We start from the raw sequence: 22,053 nt of genomic DNA on the forward strand, positions 1-22,053 counted from the left end.
TGGGTGCGTAATAAAGATTATTATTATTATTATTATTATTATTATTATTATTATTATTATTATTATTATTATTATTATTATTATTATTATTATTATTATTATTATTATCGCCGTAAACTGAATTTTAGTTAACCAAGGGAATAGGCTGGCTTCAGGAAGAGATCACATCCATGTCATTAATAAGGCAATCGATAAATTCGCAGAGTACAACCAGCCTCTCTAATCGCTTTCATAGATTACGAAAAGGCATTTGATGCAGTAGAGGCACGAGCACTCATAGAGGCATTACGTAATCAATGAGTAGAGGCTGCTACGTAAATATCTTGGAAAATATCTACAGAGATTCCACAGCTACTTTAATTCTACAAAAAAAAAGTAGGAAGGTACCTAGGAAGAAAAGGGTCAGACAAAGAGACACAATCTCTCCAATGATATTCACTGCGTGCTTGGAAGAAGTGTTCAAGGTACTAAACTGGGAAGGTTTAGGAGTAAGGATCGACGGCGAATATCTCACCATCCTTCGGTTTGCCGATCAGATTGTTCTATTCAGCAATACTGCAGACGTGTTACAACGAATGATTGAGGACCTTAACAGAGAGAGTGCAAGAGTGGGGTTGAACATTAATATGCAGAAGACAAAGATAATGATAAATAGCCGGGCAAGGGAACAAGAGTTCAGGATCGCCAGTCAGCCTCTAGAGTCTGTGAAGGAGTACGTTTTCCTAGGGTCAATTAATCACAGGGAACCCTGATCATGAGAAGGAAATGCATAGAAAAATAAAAATGGCTGGGATCGCATGCGGCACACATTGCCATCTCCTGACTGGAAGCATTATCATTATCATTGGAAAGGAAGGTGTACAATAAGTGCATTTTACCGGTGCTGACAGATGGGGCAGAAACTTGGAGACTGACAAAGAAGCTTTCGAACAAGTTAAGGACCGCGCAAAGAGCGATGCAACGAAGAATGCCAGGTATAACTTTAGGAGACAGAAAGAGAGTGGTTTGGACCAGAGAGCAACCTGGTATTAGCCCCGAGAACGAACTACAGGGGCGCTGCGAGCGCCGCTCGCGTGACATCAGGGCACGGACTCGCGCGTGTCGCCTGTACAGTTCGGGCGGTGTCCGGACGCTTTCTACGGTGTTTTCGTTTGTTCGCCTTCGTTCTCTTTGCTTGTATACTGATGGCGGTTGTCTCAAATATATATTTATGACGTCTTCATTCGTGAAAATATATTCAAAGAGCTTATTTTTTAGACGACAATGCAGCTCTCAGAGGGAACGCTACAGTGCCAGCCGAAGGAGCGCATACCAGCCCATTGCGGGTTTTTCATGCGCCGATCGACAACCGCAAAAACACAGCATATAAGAATTCAGTTATGATACCATACTTGCCGCCGTGCAACAAGTAGGTCACAAACACTGACTATATATGACTTCTACAACAGTTACCTTGATTTTAATTCGATAGAACAGGTTTTTTCACGACGAGTGATTCCTGCTATAATATCGAAAATTTGCATTTCTTCACAGAAACGCTCCATACTAAAGCGAGGACTTCAGACTGCGGTTTAGATTCTACCAGCACCACTTGCTTCTTCAACTGCTTCTCAAAATTAGGCGGTTCTTCACGTGTTTATTTTAAGTGGCGGTAATTTGAAGTAAAGCTAATTGAGGCTTACAGCTGTTTGCAGAATACGGAAAGCAATGTACCAATATATATATTTTTTTCCCGTGCTACATGTTCAACTCACTTCAGCAATTTACTGGTGTTTGTTGCTTCAGGAATATACATGACGAATCTGTTTGGCGAACTGTCACAGGCTGCTGGGCCCAAATTTTTTAGTGAAATATGCCTTTTGGACCGTATGGCTGCAGCCAGAAAGAAGCCGAAGCGTCATTCATAAGTAGTATGGGACATATTGAAGATGTCATAATTTTCCGGTGGAGGGTAAAAAATCAAGTGAAATATGTAAGGCTTGTGGTGTCTTGCTTATGAAGGCTGCCGAGGTTCTCTTTTATGTACTGACAAAGCGAATAGTTATCCGTTTGTATAAATAAACAAGGCTGGATCGAGACAATGTGAGGCAGAAGGCGCTTGAATTTTCCTTTTATAGGCACCCTAAGCTGCGCTGTAGTACCTCGAGTATACTTTAGGCATTCCAATTGGCGCTGTAAAAAAGTGCTTCATGGTTTCAATTCGAAGTTGTAGTGAACTGATGGATTTCGCGAACAATGTGTGCCTCACCATAACGACAGTCGGTTGCTACCGTTGCGTGAGGGGTGTGCCATATCGTCGATAAAGGCTACTGAGGGCCACCATGAAACATTTCATCGCTTGCAATTGATTAGTTCTTGGTCTTAACCACGAAACATTTTTCTCAGGTGATTGCTACTGTGGTATTTGTGAATTAATTATGCAAATACTCTACATGACGCGCCATTGTGTTAGCAGCCATGAGCAACTCGTTTTTGGAGGCATGTTTCAGAGAGGGGTGAAAGTAGCAGCAAACTTTTTCATAAGAATGCGCGCCTAACAATTTCTTTTACGCATTAATAAATGGCCCTACTTGACAAGAACAACTCACCAGAGTAATACGAATCATGATGACAGCTCCGCTGGGCAGTGTCTTTCTAACACGGATAATATGTTGACGCCAATTACCAAGATTTTTCTTCCATGTAAAATGCAATGTCTTTCATAGATAAATACTAAGGGAATGTTAAGTGTTTAGCGAAGCGTCATACACAACTTCGCGTGTTGAATTTGCAGACATTCTTCTTACTCAAAATTTATGGACAGACACGGCGCATATATGCATTGCAAAACCAGTAGACCCCTTCAACGCTACATAGCTTGCGATATCCAAGCCATAAATTTTCTCGACTGACGCGCTTTTGAAGAAGAAACTGTGGTTTAGGCATGGAAGCAGAAAGAAGTTGACATATCCTTCAACAAGTACGGCTCCATCCACCCATACCCAAAGCATAGACGAAGGGAACGAGGGCGCGCGGCAGCCGAGCGAGCCGCAGTGAGCGGCGTCCTGGCCATGACGTCACTCGCGAGAGGGCGCCACTCCAAGTTCTCACCGCTAATAGCCGATATTCTAATTGACATTAAGAGAAAGAAAGGGAGCTGGGCAAGTCATGTAATGCGCAGGTTACATAACCTGTGGGCGACTGGGGTTACAGAAAGGGTGTCAAGAGAAGGGACGCGCAGTCGAGGACGGAAGAAGACTATAACTGGGGCGATGAAATTAGAAAATTCGGGGGCGCTAGTTGGAATCGGTTGGCGCAGGACAGGGGTAATTGGAGATCGCAGGAAGAGGCCTTTGTCCTGCGGTGGACATAAAATAAGCTAATTATTATTATTATTATTATTGTGATGGCTTAGGCGAACCCGATTTCTGTACATATACTTGCAGATTTGATAATAAATATATTATTATTATTATTATTATTTTATATTATTATTATTATTATTATTATTATTATTATTATTATTATTATTATTATTATTATTATTATTATTATTATTATTATTATTATTATTATTATTCTGTGGTGTGGAGTGGCACAAGCAAGTCAAACGGTTTAATAATCTAGCATATGCGCGAAATTTTCGCGAGTTTGTGCAAACTTCTCTGATCTCGCGCACCAACTTTATACGAGTTTGGATAATTATCCCCCACTCGGGTCACTCAGCTGCGGGCAGGGTCGTACCGACGTCCTCCTTTTGTCTGGAGTGATTCATGGAATTATTTCATGCATGCCTCTACTAGCGTCCGCTTCGCTGCTGGTTCAGCAGCAAGGCTACCAGGGAACCTTCGCACTTTCCTGGTTCTTTCAGCAGACACTCGACTCACCACAGAATGCAAAATCTCTACCAACGGTGATTTTCTCCCTCTTCATATCTTTCACATTCGGAGCGTGTTGTCTTCCAAGCTTCGTGCTTCCTGCTTGGCTTCCTTTCTAGCTGCACCCCTATCCTGTCTTTTCATAGCTTTTCTCTGCTTTCCTTTACCTTACCCCGTCGAAGGTACTCTTCTAGCCAACGATTCGTATTCAAGCACCGTTATTCATTGTGTGGTAAATCACCTATTGTGTATGTCTGTACCCGGTTTTTTGATTTTGTCCTATCTTGCTCAAACTTTTCTCACTGTGTACTTATCCTGTTCTTTTCTTCTCATTCTATTTTTACGTCGTTCCTCAGGTCATAGTTGTTTGACTTATTATTGATTTCTCATGTGCGCCAGTATTCAGACCTCCGCTTGTTCCTGGGTGCATAAAGATTTATTTATGTATGTATTTATTTATTTATTTATTTATTTATTTATTTAATAAATATTGACACGAATGAAGATATGGCTATTAACACGTGAACATATAAAATAGGAGACAAATCGTAGTTCAGGCGGACATTCAGCTCGCGTGCTTATGATATCTGTGGTCCCATGGTAGCAGTATACGCTATGGTCACCATGCCTAAACTAAATGAAAAACTATGATAGCTGTATCCACTTTGTCTTCTCCCCCCAATGGTAAATGACTCAGCGGCTTGGTGTCAACTTTCTGATTTTTTATTCTCACTCTGTAACACTAAACAGAATTCGTAGTTCAGCAATGTTCCGTTTGTGCAGATGATGATGATAATGTCATCAACAACAATAATCATGTTTCATTGTTTATTTTTCCTTTCAGTAGCGTGTACCACGTCGTAATTCAAGAAAAGCAACACGGCTTTTATGGATGATTTGCTTTACGTTAGGGTATGCTACATTGCAATTGCCGCCAAAGCGTCGTTGTTGCTTGAAGGATGAGCATTTTGGTTGATCTTCATGCCCCTTAGAACAGTCAGCCGAAAACATCACATTTCTCGAAGCACCCGCATGTAGCAACTGTTGCGTGTTGGTGACAAAGAATTGCTTGCCGGCGACAAAGGACAAACAATTAAACCCTCGCTCTTTTCCTTCCCACTGCACTTGAAGGTAGGTCATACATGTTTGACTTAATTACAGGAGTTGCTTGTAAGAACTGCTACCTCCAGGGAAAAAAAGAAGAAAAAACAAACACGCGTACATATCCCACGGACCAAGGACATTCGTTAAAAACACAATGCGCATGCCTACCGCTGCTTGGCGTGGCGCTTAAGGTAATTTTCAAGACACGTATTGCGCTAATGACGCTGCCCATATGATTCACCAGCCTACAGAGGCGCCAACCATCGTAATAAGAGCCGCTGTGTCTCTCCATTCCTTTGCTACGCTTGCGAGCCGCTGCTGAACCTCTTGCACCAGCTGGTGCAAGGTGTGTCGTTACAACATGAGGGGTCCCTGGACTGTGCAAACGAGGGTATTGGTTTTTTTGCTGAAATTATGTCGCTGCCATTTTATGGTAACATCACACCACGAGTGGTTCCCGTTATTTGCAGGTTATTTCTGAGAGGGACATATGTTACAATTGCTTTCTAACTCATCACCTCGTGTGAGTAATCTTTTTTAAGTTCTGACCTAGTGGGCAATAAAACAACAAGCGATTCATTTACATGTGTCCCCGCGTCTGCATTATTTATAAATGTCGTGCGTTGTGTCGCTACTGGATCACTACGGCATGCAAATTACATCACGTCACTCCTGGTTTGGACTAATGCATCTGTCACCGACGTCAGGAGAAGTACACTACAATCCCACCCTATTTCGCCGCGCTAAACCAATAGCTTAATATGGACTTGAGCTACTTGCATTTGAACAAAAGTACTGCTCTCTCTGTGCAGCTCTCTGGGCGGTGGTGTCCAACGCCGGAGTGATGACTGTCGGTCCGCTGGAATGGCACAGCACGGCCAAGATACGAGCCTTGTTCGAAGTAAATGTGTTCGGAGCCGCTGCCGTGATTGTCAAGTTCCTTCCTCTCCTTAAAAAGTCGCAAGGGAGGATTGTCATTGTGTCCAGCATGTTCGGTAAGTCTCTGCTATTTAGGTAAGCCAGCTTCGTCTTCGAGAGAAAAGTTCCAAGCTATGATTCCATAGCCTGGCTGTCGGAAATGAAGATGTCTCCATATCATTCGAATTCCTGCGTAATAAATTTTTGTTAACTGGTGCTAGGAGGCAGATTTGTACTTCATGTTTTAGGCAGCCCTTTGGTGACCTGTCTGTAGTTTTTGATTATGCCTATATATGCGCATATTATTTTTCCCGATTTCAATATGTATTATTATTTTTATTGCTATAAATTGTACATTTATTATCCAGCGCGAGACTATGCTGTTGATTTCTATGCTTCTTGTCCAATCTTCAAGTTGTACCCCTGTTTTACAGTCTGTACTTTCCAAGGTACGCTATCTAGAGGATACGGATATAGCCTAGCCTATTCAGGGCTTTTTGTCCACGCCCCTTGAACAACATTTGAAGAAAGCTTGTATAAAAGATGACTATAAGTAATTGCCCATTTGTCACAATGACATTAGCAACGTTCAATATTGTCTCTCTGCTCCTTCCCGCCGTGCAAGTTTGCCAACCGGAATTACCCCTGGTTAACCTCCCTGCCTTTCTATGCTTCATTCTCTCTCTCTCTCACTCAGCGTTCAGTATAAGGCGCACGTAGCACGTGTTGCCTCACGAGTAAAAAGTACTAGGATACCATCGCAGCGCCTAGCTATGAGGCAATGTACTCTTGAGCATTTACACACGCGATTTCATGATGTTAAATTGGGTAGAGCACCGGTCTCAGTGCCGGTCTCATTGGCTCCACCTGAGTGCCCCATTTGCACTGCTGCAAGCACTTATGAGCTCGAAATCTTTTTAATATCTCGCCAGCGTTAGAAAATTTTCAAAAGCTCGTCACTTGGCAGGTGGGACTAATAATCCTGCGACTGTAAAACGGCCGATTTACCACTACAGCCTTATCAGACTTCATTGTTCAGGAAAAGAAAGAAAGAAAGAAAGAAAGAAAGAAAGAAAGAAAGAAAGAAAGAAAGAAAGAAAGAAAGAAAGAAAGAAAGAAAGATGAGTTATATTTTTACAGTGGTGTTCATTGGCCATAGTAAGGGCGCCAATATGAAATTACGAAATCCGCTCTTTTGTAATTGAAAGTGAGAATAATGCTACCATTATTTAAAACAAATTCCTGTGCTTGTATTTTGCGAGTGCCACGAAATGCAGCGTGCCAAATAGTATTAATCATTTGCATAGCACACACATGCACGCACGCACGCACACACGCACGCATGCACGCACACACACACGCACACACTATGCCTCCATTCAAGCCTCAATCCAGGTAGGAAGAGCCGGGGCGTTAATTTTTTGTTGCGTGCTCGAGCTGTACTTCTTTGGAGGGGTTGGTTCCGGAGGATCCTAAACTTCACAATGTATGTAACTCTAAGCAGCGCCTGGAGGATGAATTTGCCCACATGCAGAATACAATGCGAAAATATTTACTCATCTGTGCACAGTACAGAGCAATTAATTAAAGAAATAACATCTTTAAGAAAAGCTAATGAAGAATTGACCAGGCAGGTAGTAGAGCTTCTTAAAAAAGAACAGTCGAGCCCTGCTAGAGTATAGATAGATAGACCTGTAAGCAAAAGCAGTGATCCAGGGGAATCCAGCTCCCCTGCCCCTAAAAAGAGAGCGGTGAGTTCCGAGGATGATTCAGTCTTCTCAGCCCCAAGTGAAATAAAAGAGGCAATTAAAGCGATAACAGAGAAAGTGGAAACGACCAACTATAAAGTTGTCTAGTTGTGGAAATGAAGGCTAACGGCGGAGAAAAGACTTAGGAAAATGGAGGCGCGAGGGTATGACGACGATGAGTATCTGCCATCGGAGGCGGATAGTATAAAGTCCATTTCTGGATTGTTGGGGGCCATCACAAAGAAGAAAATAGCGGGTTATAGAAAGGCAGCCTCACCTAATAACAATGGACAGTAATCATGGATTTAAGGTGTGGCAATGGAATTGTCGTGGGTTCCAACACAAAAAAGCAGCACTGCGACAGGTGATCAGGTCATCTGACGCCAGGCCAAAGGTAATTATGCTTCAGGAAACCTTAGCGGACGAAATTATGCTTACTGGGTACAAAGTTATATGTAGAGACAAGAAAATGGGCAGGGGGTTGGCGACCCTCATTGACAAAAAGTTGCCATACATTGAGCACGATATTCACCTTAGACATTCCAGGTTTGAATTTATTCTAGTTGAGATAATACTTAAAAGGAACAGAGGTAAGACGCAAAGCATTTTCTGCTTGAATATTTACAGCAGTCCTAACGACATGAGACAGAGGTTTACAGCACTCTTCAACAAGGTGCTTTCGGTTACCAAAAACTCCCTGCTCATTATTGGAGGGGACTTTAATGCTCCCTATCACACATGGCGATACACTTGGAACACAAAGAAGGGAGAGGAGCTATGGAGTCTTGCCATGGATCTGGGTTTATGCTTGATTACTGAGCCGGTGTATCCCACCCCTTGTGGCACGTCCACAAGCAGGGACTCCACACCAGATCTTACTTTTGAAAACAATTCAAGAGGAGCCAATTGGGAAAATTCAAACTTGGACCTCGGCAGCGATCATTACATCATACACATAACCATACGCATACCGAGACAGGAAAATAGAATCTTCAAATTCACTGATTGGGATCAGTTCAGAAAAATCAGGGCGAACATAAGGAAAGTGGGGCCTCTAGATGCCGAGCAGGAGCCCCTTCAGACATGGGTCATCCTGCTCAGAGAGGACGTCAAAGAGGCCACTAAAGAAATCAGGACAGAGGAAAATATTGAAGCTATGGACAGCAGACTGGAGCATCTGATTGAGGCCAAACACACTATATTACAGAGATGGAAAACGCAGAGACTTAACGGAAGGCTAAGGAGAAAAATAGCGCAATTAAACAGAGAAATTGATGATCATGCGAAGACCCTCGTGAAGCAACAGTGGGATGAAATCTGTAGTTCGGCTGATGGTAGACTCAAACATGGAGGTAGCTGGAACCTCCTCAAGCACTTGCTCAACGAGAATGAAACAAGGACAAGCAAGAGAACAGCTGTAGCTAAGTTGGTTCATCAGGAACGCCAAGATAAAACAGAGAGGGATATCATGGATAGTCTCGCAGCCAAATATCTCCCACTTAAACAACCTAACGAAGAAGACGAGATGTGAAGAACTTGACCGGGACTTCACTGAGAGTGAAGTGAGGGCGGCTCTTCACAGTCTTAATGGTAGATCGGCGGCTGGTCCTGACGGAATAACTAACAAGATATTAAGAAATCTAGATGATGAATCAATTTCTTATCTAACTGAACACTTCAATGAATGTTGGAGAAAAGGGGTATACTCAGAGGAATGGAGGGTGGCCAATACTATCCTCATACCAAAGCCAGGCAAACAACTCACTCTGGAGAACCTCCGTCCTATTTCCTTAACGTCATGTCTAGGCAAAGCTATGGAACATGTCATCCTAAATCGACTCACGAAATACGTTGAGTAGAACGACATCCTCCCATACAACTTGATCGGCTTTCGTCCCGAGCTATCAACTCAGGATGATATGCTGCTGATCAAACACCAACTTATACAGGCCAGCCCAGCGCATGCGAAAGCTCTTTTGGGATTGAATGTGGAAAAAGCTTTTGATCGTATAAAGCATAAGGCAATACTTGACGTCCTCTCGGAGATGGGGTTAGGTAAGAGACTTTTTAACATGATTAAGGACTTTCTTAGAAATCGAACTGCACAACTCATGCAGGGTGAGCTTAAATCAGAAGGTAAAAATTTGGGAGATAGGGGCACTCCACAAGGAGCTGTACTCTTACCCATGCTATTCAATTTAGCAATGTCCAAGGTTGCAAGAAATCTGGAGAAAATTGAGGGTATACATCATGTGGTATATGCCGACGACATAACAATATGGAGTGCCAAGGGTAATGTAGGACAGAGACCAGATTACAGGAAAGTTTATATGTTATACAGAACACACTGAAAGACATGGGGTTGAAATGCTCGGCAGCCAAATCAGAACTCTTAGTCATTAAACATCGCATAAAAGGTCGTAAACCAAGAGGTTACATTCTGGAAGATGAGCCAAGAGTGTGCTTATACACTCATGAAGGATCCGCAATCAGGCTAGTTGAAAAAATCAAGGTTCTTGGGTATCACATAGACGGAAACAATGCTAACTATAGAACAATACAACATATGTCGAATAAAACAGATGAAGTCATTAGGTTACTAAGGAGAATTACCAATAGACACAGAGGCTTAGGAGAAGACAGTGCTTTGAGGATAATACACGCGTTTGCTCTCTGTCACTTATGTGGCTGTATTATTCAAATGGAAGCAGGCAGAACGTAACAAACTTAATGTGATGCTCAGGAAGCTCGTTAAAGTAGCCCTAGGGATACCCAGTAACGCTGCAGCCGACAAACTCCTGAGTCTAGGGGGTGCACAATACAATGGAAGAAATCGCGGACGCCGAACAGCTAGCGCAACACGAAAGATTGACAAAGTCACGAGCTGGCAGGAACATATTACAGGCAATAGGTGCAGAACTCAATACATCAAGGAGCCCAATAGAGGTTGAAGTAGAATTAAGGACTGAAGTTAGGAACAAGATCAGAACCAACCCTCTCCCCAGAAACATGCATCCAGAATATAATGTCGCAAGGAGAAAGGCAAGAGCTAAAGCACTCTTGCAGGAAACAGAGCAGCAGAACTAAGTGGCAGCTATAGTTGATGCTGCCTGGGTGAAAGGTAAAGAAGCATATACGGCCATCGTATAAAATTAGCAAGGGAAGGTGCAAGACGCTCTCACTATTTTTGCCAAGGACCCCATGGGGGCGGAACAAGCAGCAATTGCTCTAGCCATCATGAGTAATGAGTAGGCCTGCATTTACAGTGATTCGAAATCCGCTGTACAGTGTTTTGATAAAGGCTACGTAGCTGGAGTTGCAGCTAAACTTTTTGAAACCATTGGGATTATGAGAACTGAAATCCGATGGTTTCCTGCGCATATGGGGAAAGTGGACGAGACTCGGGTAAACCTCAATGTGGTTGCTCATGACTTCGCACGAGGGCTTGCTAACCGTGACAGTCACAATCGAGCCGTTCACGATCAAGCCAGGGCATCTAGAGATCATTTAACAACATACAATGACGTTACCAAACATAACTATTTGGGACGCAGACAATTCCCATTGCCACATTCAAAATTGAACAGAACTCAGGCAGTCTCACTGCGCTTATTGCAAACGGGTACATATCCCACACCGTACAGCATTAATAAAATATATCTAGATAGGGATACTAGGATGGACTGCAATGATTGTAATGGCATCATTGGAATCAGACATATGCTGGCGGGGTGTCCCGCGACTCTCCCCAACCTCGTTGAAGAATGGACACAGTGGGAGAAAAGGATTCAAAGCACATTGTTTCAAGACCAACTAAGGGCAGTCCAGGGGGCCCGTGATGTCGCTGAAAGGCTTGGCCTGGCAGTGCCAACGTGGGAGCGTCGAGCCTCCGGACCTCACTACAATAAAATTTTTCACGCACACACAGTGGCGATCAAGTGAAAATCAATCTAATGCATGGCTTCATTACAGGCACCGACAACCGTCGATAATGTGGCGTGAGATTATTGTGGCGGTCGAAAAATCGCGACTCACAATGATAAAAATAAGCATACTTTTATCCATTATATAAGCAATTTTATTTTTAAATCGGCACTGATATCCACGCAAAGATGACGCAATGCGACTCTCTGTGGGGAAACATGTCAGAAAATTGAGAAACACAGAAGAATTACTTTCACTTTTAAGTTTTCTCTGCCCCACTCTCCTATCCCGCTTTCCTTTTAGCCGCCGGCTTTTTGGCCCCATAGTGGCTAAGAGCCTCAAAATAAGGAGCAAGCGAGCAAGCTGGTCCTGCTTGGATCCTGCTTCCTTTTTCGACGTCTTTTAACGTTCTTTAAGCTTGTGCTTAATAATTGCCTCCGTACATACCCGACTCGTGAATTCTCGGTAACTGCCTGAAATCTTTTTTTCTCTCTCTCTCTTTTCCTTTTCCATGCTCATTTTAAGTGCTGTTCAAATTTGGCGAAAATATATCATGTATCTAGTTGTCTTCATGGCCGCATGCGCACGGGAGACTCCGAAACCACGATGTTAGAATCACTGCGAAATACTACGTTGTGCCACCTCTTATGATCCCCAAACCAATATATCGCGGATAATTCAAGCATGTTTTCAGGCATGTAATATCCTCTGGGCTGGAATTCTCCGACATAAGATGGCCTGACAGCCCGCAGGGTTGTTTGACTGAGCTAGCTTGGATGCTCCGTTGCCACAGTCAGAAGTTTGAATCCTCGTGCTTTTCTTTTCCTTTTTTTTTCTGAAGGTGAGAAGCTCGAATTCGCGTCCCCCAGTACACTTCAGCTCCAGTCTTGGAGTAGTAAGCAGTGTGTCTAGTCTTGGAGAGACCGGAAAAAACGCCGAGAGCAATCCAGTTACAACCAAATTAGGCATGACCACTTAACTTCAACAAGACACTCCCTCACCAGAACAGGAATTGGCCTCCCTAGTGCAGTACTCGGCCACTCCCTCCCAAACGAGTCATTCGCTTAACCAATGACCCTTAGACCCCAGCAGATGCGGAGCACTTGCCCAAGGCGGTGGTCGGCCTGTAACGCAGCAGAGGGTGCTAAGAATCTCTGGACCCGGACAGGCCGCCAATGGAAGCTGACGCTTGCCACGTTTAAGAGCAGAATCCTCTCGGCTGAAGCAAGCCTAGCAGGACTCTGAGGAACTATCAGGCATTGTTTGGGATATCGTTGGCCTTAGTGAGGTTATAAGAACTGGTGAGGCTTATACACTGCTCACAAATGGTCACGTCCTCTGCTATAAAGAACGACCAGATAAGAAGCAGTTCGGAGTACGGTTCCTAATCCATAGGAATATAGCGGGCAACATCAACCAATTCGAAAGCATTATAGAGAGGGTAGCAGTAGCCGTAATAAAGCTTATTAGGAGGCATACAATATATGTAGTACAAACCTACGCCCCAACCTCCACACACGAGGATGAAAAAATTGAAGTTTTATGAAGATGTTGAATTAGCGATGCGCAAAGCGCAAACTCAGTACATTGTATTCATGAGCGCCTTCATTGCAAAAGTAGGGGGAAAGCAGGCTGGTGAACAAGCAATTGGCAACTACAGCCTGGATTCTAGAAACACTCGAGGAGAGATATTGGTAGAATTCGCGGTAAAGAATCAGCTGCGAATAATGTACACCTTCTTCAGGAAGCGTTCGAACAAAATGTAGAACGCGAAAATCCCCAATAATGAAAAAAGAAATCAAATTGATTTAATAATTTCTGCCCATCGCAGCGTAGTGCAGGATGTTGAAGTGTTAGGTAGGGTAAAGTGCAGTGCTCTTAGGTTAGTGAGAGCTAGGATTCACCTCAATTTCAAGAGAGAAAGAGTAACATTGGTCAAGAAGAAACAGGCCAACCTATACACAGTAAGGGCAAAAGCAGGGCAATTTATGTTGGCACTTGCAAACAAATATGCAACCTTAGAACAGAGAGATGAAGATGACATAGAGGCAATGAATGAAACCCTACCAAAGCTGGCTTCAGAAGCAGCAATTGAAGTGGGAGGTAAGGCACCAAGGCGACCAGTAGGTAAGAGAGAGAGAGAGAGAAGGGAAGACGGAAAGGCAGGGAGGGACCAGTAGGTAAGCTCTCCCAAATAATAAAGGACCTAATAAAGAAACGACATTGAATGAAAGTGTCCAACTCAAGAGATCAGATAGAATTCGCGGAACTGTCAAAACTAATCGATAGGGAGAAAATAAGAGATATTCGAAATTATAGCGTGAGAAAGACTGAGGAAGCAGTAAAAAAATGGATGCAGCCTAAAATCAGTGAGAAGAAAACTTGGCATTGGACAAACCAAGATATCTGCACTGAAAGACGAGCAGGGTAATATCATCAGTAGTCTCGAAGGTATAGTAAAAGCAGCGGAAGAATTCTATGCTGACCTTTACAGTACCCAGAGCAGCCACGATACCTCCAATCGAAGTAGTAATGAACAGGTTACAGAGGCGCCTATAACTAGCGATGAAGATAGGAGCGCCTTTTCCTGCTCGCAGGTGGCTGCTCACGGATTCTTCCACAAAGAAACCCGCTTCTATGTTTAAATGACGATAGAGCAAAGGGCGCGGGAGGAAGTCTACCAGATGGTGGCCGACAAGTGGAAATGGTGCTTCTATGACTCGGCAGCAATGCTCACTTCGGACTCTCTTGCCAAAAGATAACCTATGGACGACTTTTCAGTTTTTGACTGGCGCTAGCAGGAGCGCTTTTCCCTTGTCCAGCAACGATGAAACGCTGCGCTTGATAGAGGAGACACGCGCAAGCATCATGGCATTAAGCCAGCACCATCTTCTTCGTACGTAAGAACACTGCCCCTTCCTCCAGCGCGCACATCAAGCGAGTTTTCAGTGCTGCTGCTGATGCCTTCACAAGAACATGAGGGCACACGACCAGCACAAATTTCGAGAAGAAATTTTTCCTGAACGTAAACAACGCGTGAAGGGCCGGACTGAATGCATTGAAACAGCCAGGTCAGCTCGTTCTATTCACTGAATTTGCGCGTAGTTAATAAAAGCGGGCAAGGAGGTAAGAAAAAAAGTAATCAATTTCCTTTTAATAATTGTTCATTCGCTTTCTTCGGTCAGTAATTAGGCACTGCAATCACTTGCACTTTAAATGGAATAATTTTCATTGGCTACTTTCTTCTGTAAAGTGTACAAGTCCAGTATGCAAGCGTGCATGTTTCCGCTCGATTGTTTTCTTTCCTACTGGCATTATGTTTGTGACGATTCTGTTGCTTAGGAGAGTGGTGGCATGAGCAAAGTACAGAGGACCGAAACGTGTATTTCATCTGCTTTTCTTTTTCTTCACTGCAGGCCGCATGACGGCTTCGTTGGCAGTGCCTTACTGCATGTCGAAGCACGCATGTGTCTCCCTAGCAGATGGACTCCGTCGAACGTTAAAGGCGGCAAGTGTTCGAGTTATCACCATTGAACCGACTGCGTACAGGTAAAGTATTCGGGCACTTCAGAGAAGTACTGCACTTTGCCATTGTGGCAGCGGCGTCACTGTATCATTTCCTAAAGAAAGAAAGAGAGAAATTTATTTACAGACAGGCGGAGAGGTTCGTCGGAGCAATAGCTTGCTCTGGGGAGGTATTCTGTAAGAGTCTACTTAGTAGATATCTGCATTTCATCTCCTGTTGAAGTTGTGATTGGCTGGGCTGGGCAGCGCATCCGCGACAGCGAGGCGCGACAGCCAATGAGCACTTCAACAGCAGACAAAATGCACATGTCCACTGGGTGGACTCTTACAGAATACCTCCCCTGGCCTGCTATTTTGAGCAGGCAAAGAAAGACGACGAAGAAAAGGAATGATGATCATGTATCCTGATCTTTTGTGGTAATCTGCGCTATTGGAAGGATGGGATCATCGCTTCACGGCACAGCCATATTGGATGTTCCACCCGTTGCAACTATACAGAGTGAATCAGGGCACACAAGGATGCAAATCTAGCGACGTGCTCGACCGCTTCACCTGGTGACTCCAGCATAAAGCAGTTCGAGCGCATGATCACTCCTTTTTCTTTAAACTAACCTCGCGCGAGCCACCGTGGTATCTACTAGCACAAAATCTGAAAAAGTCAGCCTTGCAACAAGGCAAAAATTTTGGACACTAGACAAATGGCGTCGTGTCTGTACGGAGCGTGTTCAGGCATATTTTACGAATCATTTTATTTAGAAGGTGCTCAAACATTTCATATCTCGAATGCGAATCTAATAATATTTGCAATTCCTATTTGGTTTGATAATTCAATATCCGTAAACGTCAAATATTCTTCCTTGTCCGAATATAAGCGACACCGCTCATTGGTGTTTCGGTTGGGCGGAGGGGGGGGGGAGAGAACGACTGATGGAAGCGGGAACTGTTCTAAATGGTTCTCCTGCACACAGAGGCACACAGAGGCACACAGAGGCACACAGAGCACCAGATCCTGCTACACAGAGGCACCAAATCCTCAGCGAAGGCATGCCGCAGCTAACACCTCTACAACAACTTTGCGTTATTCAATTAGGGTCCCTCGCCCTTAACTGGTCTGTGATATTGTAGCATCAATTTGCGTAATGCATTTTTTGTGCCATTTTGAGCCCAGTTGCAACTCTTTTAAACCAATATGCAGTGCTGTAGTATCATACCTATCTCTTTCAATGAACACAACACTCTAGGTGCGCGAGCTGTTTTTTCTTTCTTTATTTCATTGTCACGCTGCGCCAGATAACTGAAATCAGTTGTTTCTCATTACAAGTTCTTCACTTGATCGCATGTATATCTAACAATGTAAATTACACTTGTTTATCAGATGAACTCTATGTATACTTTATATTTCACATTGTTTTGAAGTCGCAAAGTATTCAGTATTCGATTCCATATGCGAGGGTCGCTTTTTAGAATATTTTCATTCGATTCGATTTGTCTATTTTCCTATCCGAACACCGCTAGTTTTACTTTATGTTCGTTTCGTCCTTCGTCATTGCTTCCGATGCCACCGCACTGCGATGTCTTTGGGATTGGCCATTCTGGGGTACGGAGGATCTAAACATAAAAGATTTTGTTTCGAATTGTTTATTTGAAGCAAAATTAATTTCGAATATGTCCAGCCCCACGTGTAACAGATGCAAGCACTAGGTGACCATGTTGCAAACTCTATTATCTCTGCTTCCTGTAGTGTGGTGAGACTGTGCAGGACATTCCAATATGGTGATGTTACACCACCTAGCCCCTCTTAAAGGCCTTTACGCAAAGAGGGAAAATGGTTGGTTGGAAAGTATTTACACCATCCTTGTGACATATCGGCCACTATTGCAAGTTACAGTAAGTCAAGGTCTCGTGTTCGGCTAAAAAAAAAAGCAAAGCCACAAGACTAAGGAGGAAAACGCTAACTATACTCAAGCACTTGAAAGGGAAACCTAGAATTTACCTCATAGTCGCAGGCACATAAGACGAGCTCGTAGCTTTTTCCAATTACTTGCTGATAGGTACGAAGCTTTTCTTCCGTTACACTGCATATTTGTGGACTTCCACACATATAATTTCCTATTACAAGCAATTAACTCACTGCGGTTTATTTTTCTCATTTGTCTTTTGTCTTCGTGAATGCTCTTCTAAAGCTTTGCAGCATCGCGCGACAATGGAAAACCAACAATTGCAGCTATAAGTGGCGAAGTGTGCGTAGGGCGACTTTTCGCGTTTCGACAATTCCGTTGTTTAATATGTTTACAACAGCTGTGCTGTTGTGTAGTATAATATGTATAATAATGTATAATGTATAATGTGTATAATGTGTGTAATAGCTGTGTCTTACCAGTACTCACCTACGGGGCAGAAACCTGGAGGCTTACGAAAAGGGTTCTACTCAAATTGAGGACGACGCAACAAGCTATGGAAAGAAGAATGATAGGTGTAACGTTAAGGGATAAGGCGGGGAATGCGGGAAATGGCAATTCAAGACGATGAGCAAAACTTGAACAAGGTGAATGCAGGAGCCTTGCAGAATGCATAAGAAAAGAGCAGATTGGGTGAGGGAACAAACGCGAGTTAATGACATCTTAGTTGAAATCAAGAAAAAGAAATGGGCATTGGCAGGACATGTAATGAGAAGGGAAGATAACCGATGGTCATTAAGGGTTACGGACTGGATCCCAAGGGAAGGGAAGCGTAGCAGGGGGTCGCAGAAAGTTAGGTGGGCGGATGAGATTAAGAAGTTTGCAGGGACGGCATGGCCACAATTAGTACATGACCAGGGTGGTTGGAGAAGTATGGGAGAGGCCTTTGTCCTGCAGTGGGCGTAACCAGGCTGATGATGATGATGATGAACAGCTGTGCAATGCGCCCGTCTTGTACGATGGTACACATTGGGCAAGGCCCGTCCCAAGTTCGACGTAAATCAGAGTTGGGTGGTCTGTCTTCGAGACAGTGGCTAATTACACGATGCGGGCGAATGAAGTGAGGCTGGAGTTTGACACTCTCCGGGCTGTTTGCTTGTTCGCTGCGGCTTCGCTAGCAGCGCGTGCCCTATAGGGAACTTGTATAAAGCCGACAACGTTGTGCTGCAGCTAGGCGACGCTGTTTTTCGGCCGCCGTTGTGGGGGGTGGACATGGTAAGGTACCGCGTTCTTGTTTTTCTTGTGTTCCTCTCTGGCGTTTCTTCACAGAAATACGACGTGCCGGCCTACAGCTGCGTGCAGCCATAGCATGCCGGGTATCTACGTGTACAATACCGGCCGTAAGGTTGGTAAAGTCGTAAATTCTGTACGGCGTTCCATGCACCGACTTCACCTGCTAAGTCGGTCGCTGCGTGGCAGTGTCGTCCGTTAACCCGAATTTTACACAGTCGACTCCAGTTAATTTGACCTCAGTTAATCCGACTTTTCGCTTAAAACAAGACAATACAGTGCTATGGAACAGAAACGCGTTAGCTCGAACGTGAAAGCATGCCACTTCGGTTAATCAAACCTCAACGACCTCCCACCCCCCCTCCCAGCGCCCCCTCGCGAGCGTAGCGGCTACTAAAGCGTTGAAAGCACGAGAAATTTTGCACTCAGTGGTATTGCTTCCGTGCGCTACTGTTTTATTTTAACCTTTCAGTGGCCGTCGCTCCTTCCGCCCGTGAAACCATTCGTTTTAGCCTGTTTGGTGTAAAGGACGCAGCCGTATTTAGCATCCTGCTTCGTCGGTTCATCATAGTGTGACGTAGTAGTGACATTGAACAATACAACTATAAAACTGCGATTGACAAAACTGAATTTTTATTGGGCGAACTTGCGCTCACAACAGCAGGTTACACTCAAACCACAGCCAAAGCAGCGAACACGGTCGGCGATCGTCGAAAATCTGATCTGCCGGCCAAAGCCTCGGCTTTTATACAGGGGCTATCGAACGTTAGAGAGTAATCGCTGGTGCCCGCGTGTCTTCTAGAAAGTTCTGCACCATTCGCGTCGCGCATCCATGCAATAAGATCAACAATAGAACAACACAAGCTTCGGTGACAACAGACAGCGGATAGAACCATCGATAACATTAAGGAAACTTCCGATACATGCACGCGCGTCCCACTCTGAGTGATAACATTAGACGGTGAAAAGCGCTCACCCGAAAAAGTGCAACAAGTCCGCGCGTCAATGCCCCCCTCTAAAAAGCCTTGTCCCGATCCTACAAATATAACAGGACACCGAAACACAAAAGGACACTTATTAAACAAAAGTAACAAAACAACAAAGAAACAAAGTCCAAAGTAACACAGTCCAAAAAACGAAGTCCAAAGTTCAGCTACGCAAAGTCCCACAGTTCATTAGTGCTGATAGAACGGCTTAAGTCGCACAAAGTGGACTATTTCCGGACGTGAGCGGCGCCACTGTGACAGAGAAATGCCGTCTGGTACGACCTCTTAGTCAAGTGCACTAATGCGTCGGATGATCTTGTAGGGTCCGAAATAGCGGCGTAAAATCTTCTCGCTAAGTCCTCGTCGGCGTATTGGGGTCCAAACCCAAACATGGTCACTGGGCTGGTACTCGACGTAGCGTCGTGGAATGTTGTAGTGTCAGCTGTCGGTCCTCTGCTGATTCTTGATCCGCAGGCGAGCGTGCTGTCGGGCTTCTTCGGCGCGCTGGAGACAGGCGGCGACGTCAAGATTCTCTTCGTTGGAGACAAGCGCCAGCATGGCGTCAAGAGTCGTTGTCGGGCTCCTGCCCTCAACCAGCTTAAACGCTGTGATCTGTGTTGTTTCTTGTACCACCGTGTTGTAAGCGAACGTTACGTACGGCAGGACGGTATCCCAGGTCTTGTGTCCGACGTCGACGTACATTGCTAGCATAACGGTGACGGTCTCATTCAGGCGCTCCGTAAAACTGTTCATTTGTGGGTGGTAGGCAGTTGTCCTCCGGTGGCTTATCTGACTGTATTGCAGAATGGCTTGTGTGGTCTCCGCCGCCTGGGCCGTTCCTTTGTCGTTGATGAGGACTTCTAAAAAAATTAAATTATGGGGTTTAACGTGCCAAAACCACTTTGTGATTATGAGGCACGCCGTAGTGGAGGACTCCGGAAATTTTGACCACCTGGGGTTCTTTAACGTGCACCTAAATATAAGTTCACGAGTGTTTTCGCATCTCGCCCCCATCGAAATACGGCCGGGATTTGATCCCGCGACCTCGAGCTCAGCAGCCCAACACCATGGCCACTGAGCAACTACGGCAGGTGATGAGGACATCTGGGACGCCATGTCACAGCAGGCTGTTCTCGACAAAGAATTCCGCCACTTCGGTTGCGCTAACTTTCGGCAGAGCTTTCTTTTCAGCGAAGCGGGTCAGGTAGTCCATAGCCAGGATGATCCACTTATTTCCAGATGTTGACGTTAGAAAGGGTCCCAACAAATCCAGGCTCGATCGGCTGTAGTAATCCCGCTGGCCTTGTCAGTGGTGTCTTGCGTCGCTGACACTCTCGACTTGTCTTCACGTAACGGGCGACGTCGGTGGTCAGGTGCGGCCAGTAATACCTTCCCTATATGCTCGATAGCGTCCGGGTGAATCCGAGGTGTCCAGCGGTCGGATCGTCATCTAGGGCGTACAGTACTTGTGGACGCAGCTCTGAGGTAACACCAAGAAGCTGGTTGGCGCGGACAGGTGAGAAGTTCTTTACGAGTAGCTTGTTTTGAAGGAAGAATGAAGACAACCCTCGCTTAAATGGCCTCAGAAGAACGTCGGTGTTCCCTTCCAAATACTCGACGAGGCTTCTTAACTCCAGGTCTGCTTGTTGCTGTTCAGCGAAATGTTCCGCGCTTACTATTCCAAGGAAGGCGTCGTCATTCTCGTCATCTTGCGGCAGCGCGCCAATGGGGGCGCATGACGACAATCAGCATCAGGATGTTTTCGTCCCGATTTGTATATTACAGTAATGTCATATTCTTGCAGTCTGAGGCTCCGCCGCGCCAGGCGTCCTGAAGGGTTCTTTAATTTCGCTAGCCATCACAACGCGTGATGGTCGCTGACAACATTGAACGGCCTGCCATATAGGCAAGGGCGGAATTTCTCTGTAGCCCAAGTGATGGCGAGGCATTCCTTTCGGTCGTAGAATAATCCGCTTTTGACAGCGACCGGCTAGCATAAGCTATCACCTGTTCAAGTCCGTCTTTCCAAGAGACTGGGACGGCACCGAGACCTAGGCTACTAGCGTCAGTGTGGATTTCTGTATCGGCGTCATCGTCGAAGTGCGCAAGTACTGGTGGCGACTGCATGTGTCGTTTGAGTTCATGAAGCGCGTCGACCTACGGCGTTTGCCACTTGATCTCGACATCACATTTAGTTAGTTGTGTCAGCGGCTCAGCGATGCGTGAAAATTCCTTGAGAAAGCGCCGGTAGTAGCCACACCATGCCAAGGAATCTACGCACAGCATTTTTGTCGATGGGCTGCTGGGACTGTGTGATTTCAGCTGTCTTCTGCGGGTTGGGGCGGACTCCAGATTTGCTGATGACGAGGCCCAGGAACAGCAGCTCATCGTAAGTGAAGCAGAACTTTTCAAGCTTCAGAGTGAGCCTCGATGACTTCATGACCTCTAGCTCTGTCGAAAGCCGCCTAAGTCGACGATAATCGACGCGGAAACGTAGACTTCCGTCCTTTTTCTTCACCAAGACAACAGGAGATGCCTACAGCTTTTTTCACGGCTGGATCATGTCGTAGCGCAGCATTTTCTCGACTAGTTGTCTTATAGCTTCACGTTCTAACCTTAAAACTCGGTAAGGGCTCTGGCTGAGTGGCCGAGCGCACTCTTCGGTTATTATGCGAAGCTTTGCGACTGGTGTTTGTCTAATCCTAGACGACGTCGAAAAGCAGTCTTTGCATCGTCGGAGAAGATTTCTGAGATGTTGCTGCTTACTCATGGGGAGACTTCGATTTATGTCGAGTCTGGTTCG

The 22,053-nt window shown here is 44.9% G+C and overlaps 1 protein-coding gene across 1 annotated transcript in view; it reads left to right on the top strand.

Moving 5' to 3' along the window:
• Positions 1-22,053, top strand: part of LOC142566852 (retinol dehydrogenase 5-like) — a 38,785-nt gene that overhangs the window by 11,250 nt on the left and 5,482 nt on the right. The window contains exons 3-4 of the mRNA XM_075677753.1: positions 5,774-5,956; positions 14,968-15,100. Of these exons, the coding sequence (XP_075533868.1) occupies positions 5,774-5,956; positions 14,968-15,100 (316 nt within the window). The remainder of the gene's footprint in view (positions 1-5,773; positions 5,957-14,967; positions 15,101-22,053) is intronic.

This window comes from Dermacentor variabilis, unplaced genomic scaffold (assembly GCF_050947875.1).
Source record: "Dermacentor variabilis isolate Ectoservices unplaced genomic scaffold, ASM5094787v1 scaffold_13, whole genome shotgun sequence".
NCBI lineage: Eukaryota > Metazoa > Arthropoda > Arachnida > Ixodida > Ixodidae > Dermacentor > Dermacentor variabilis.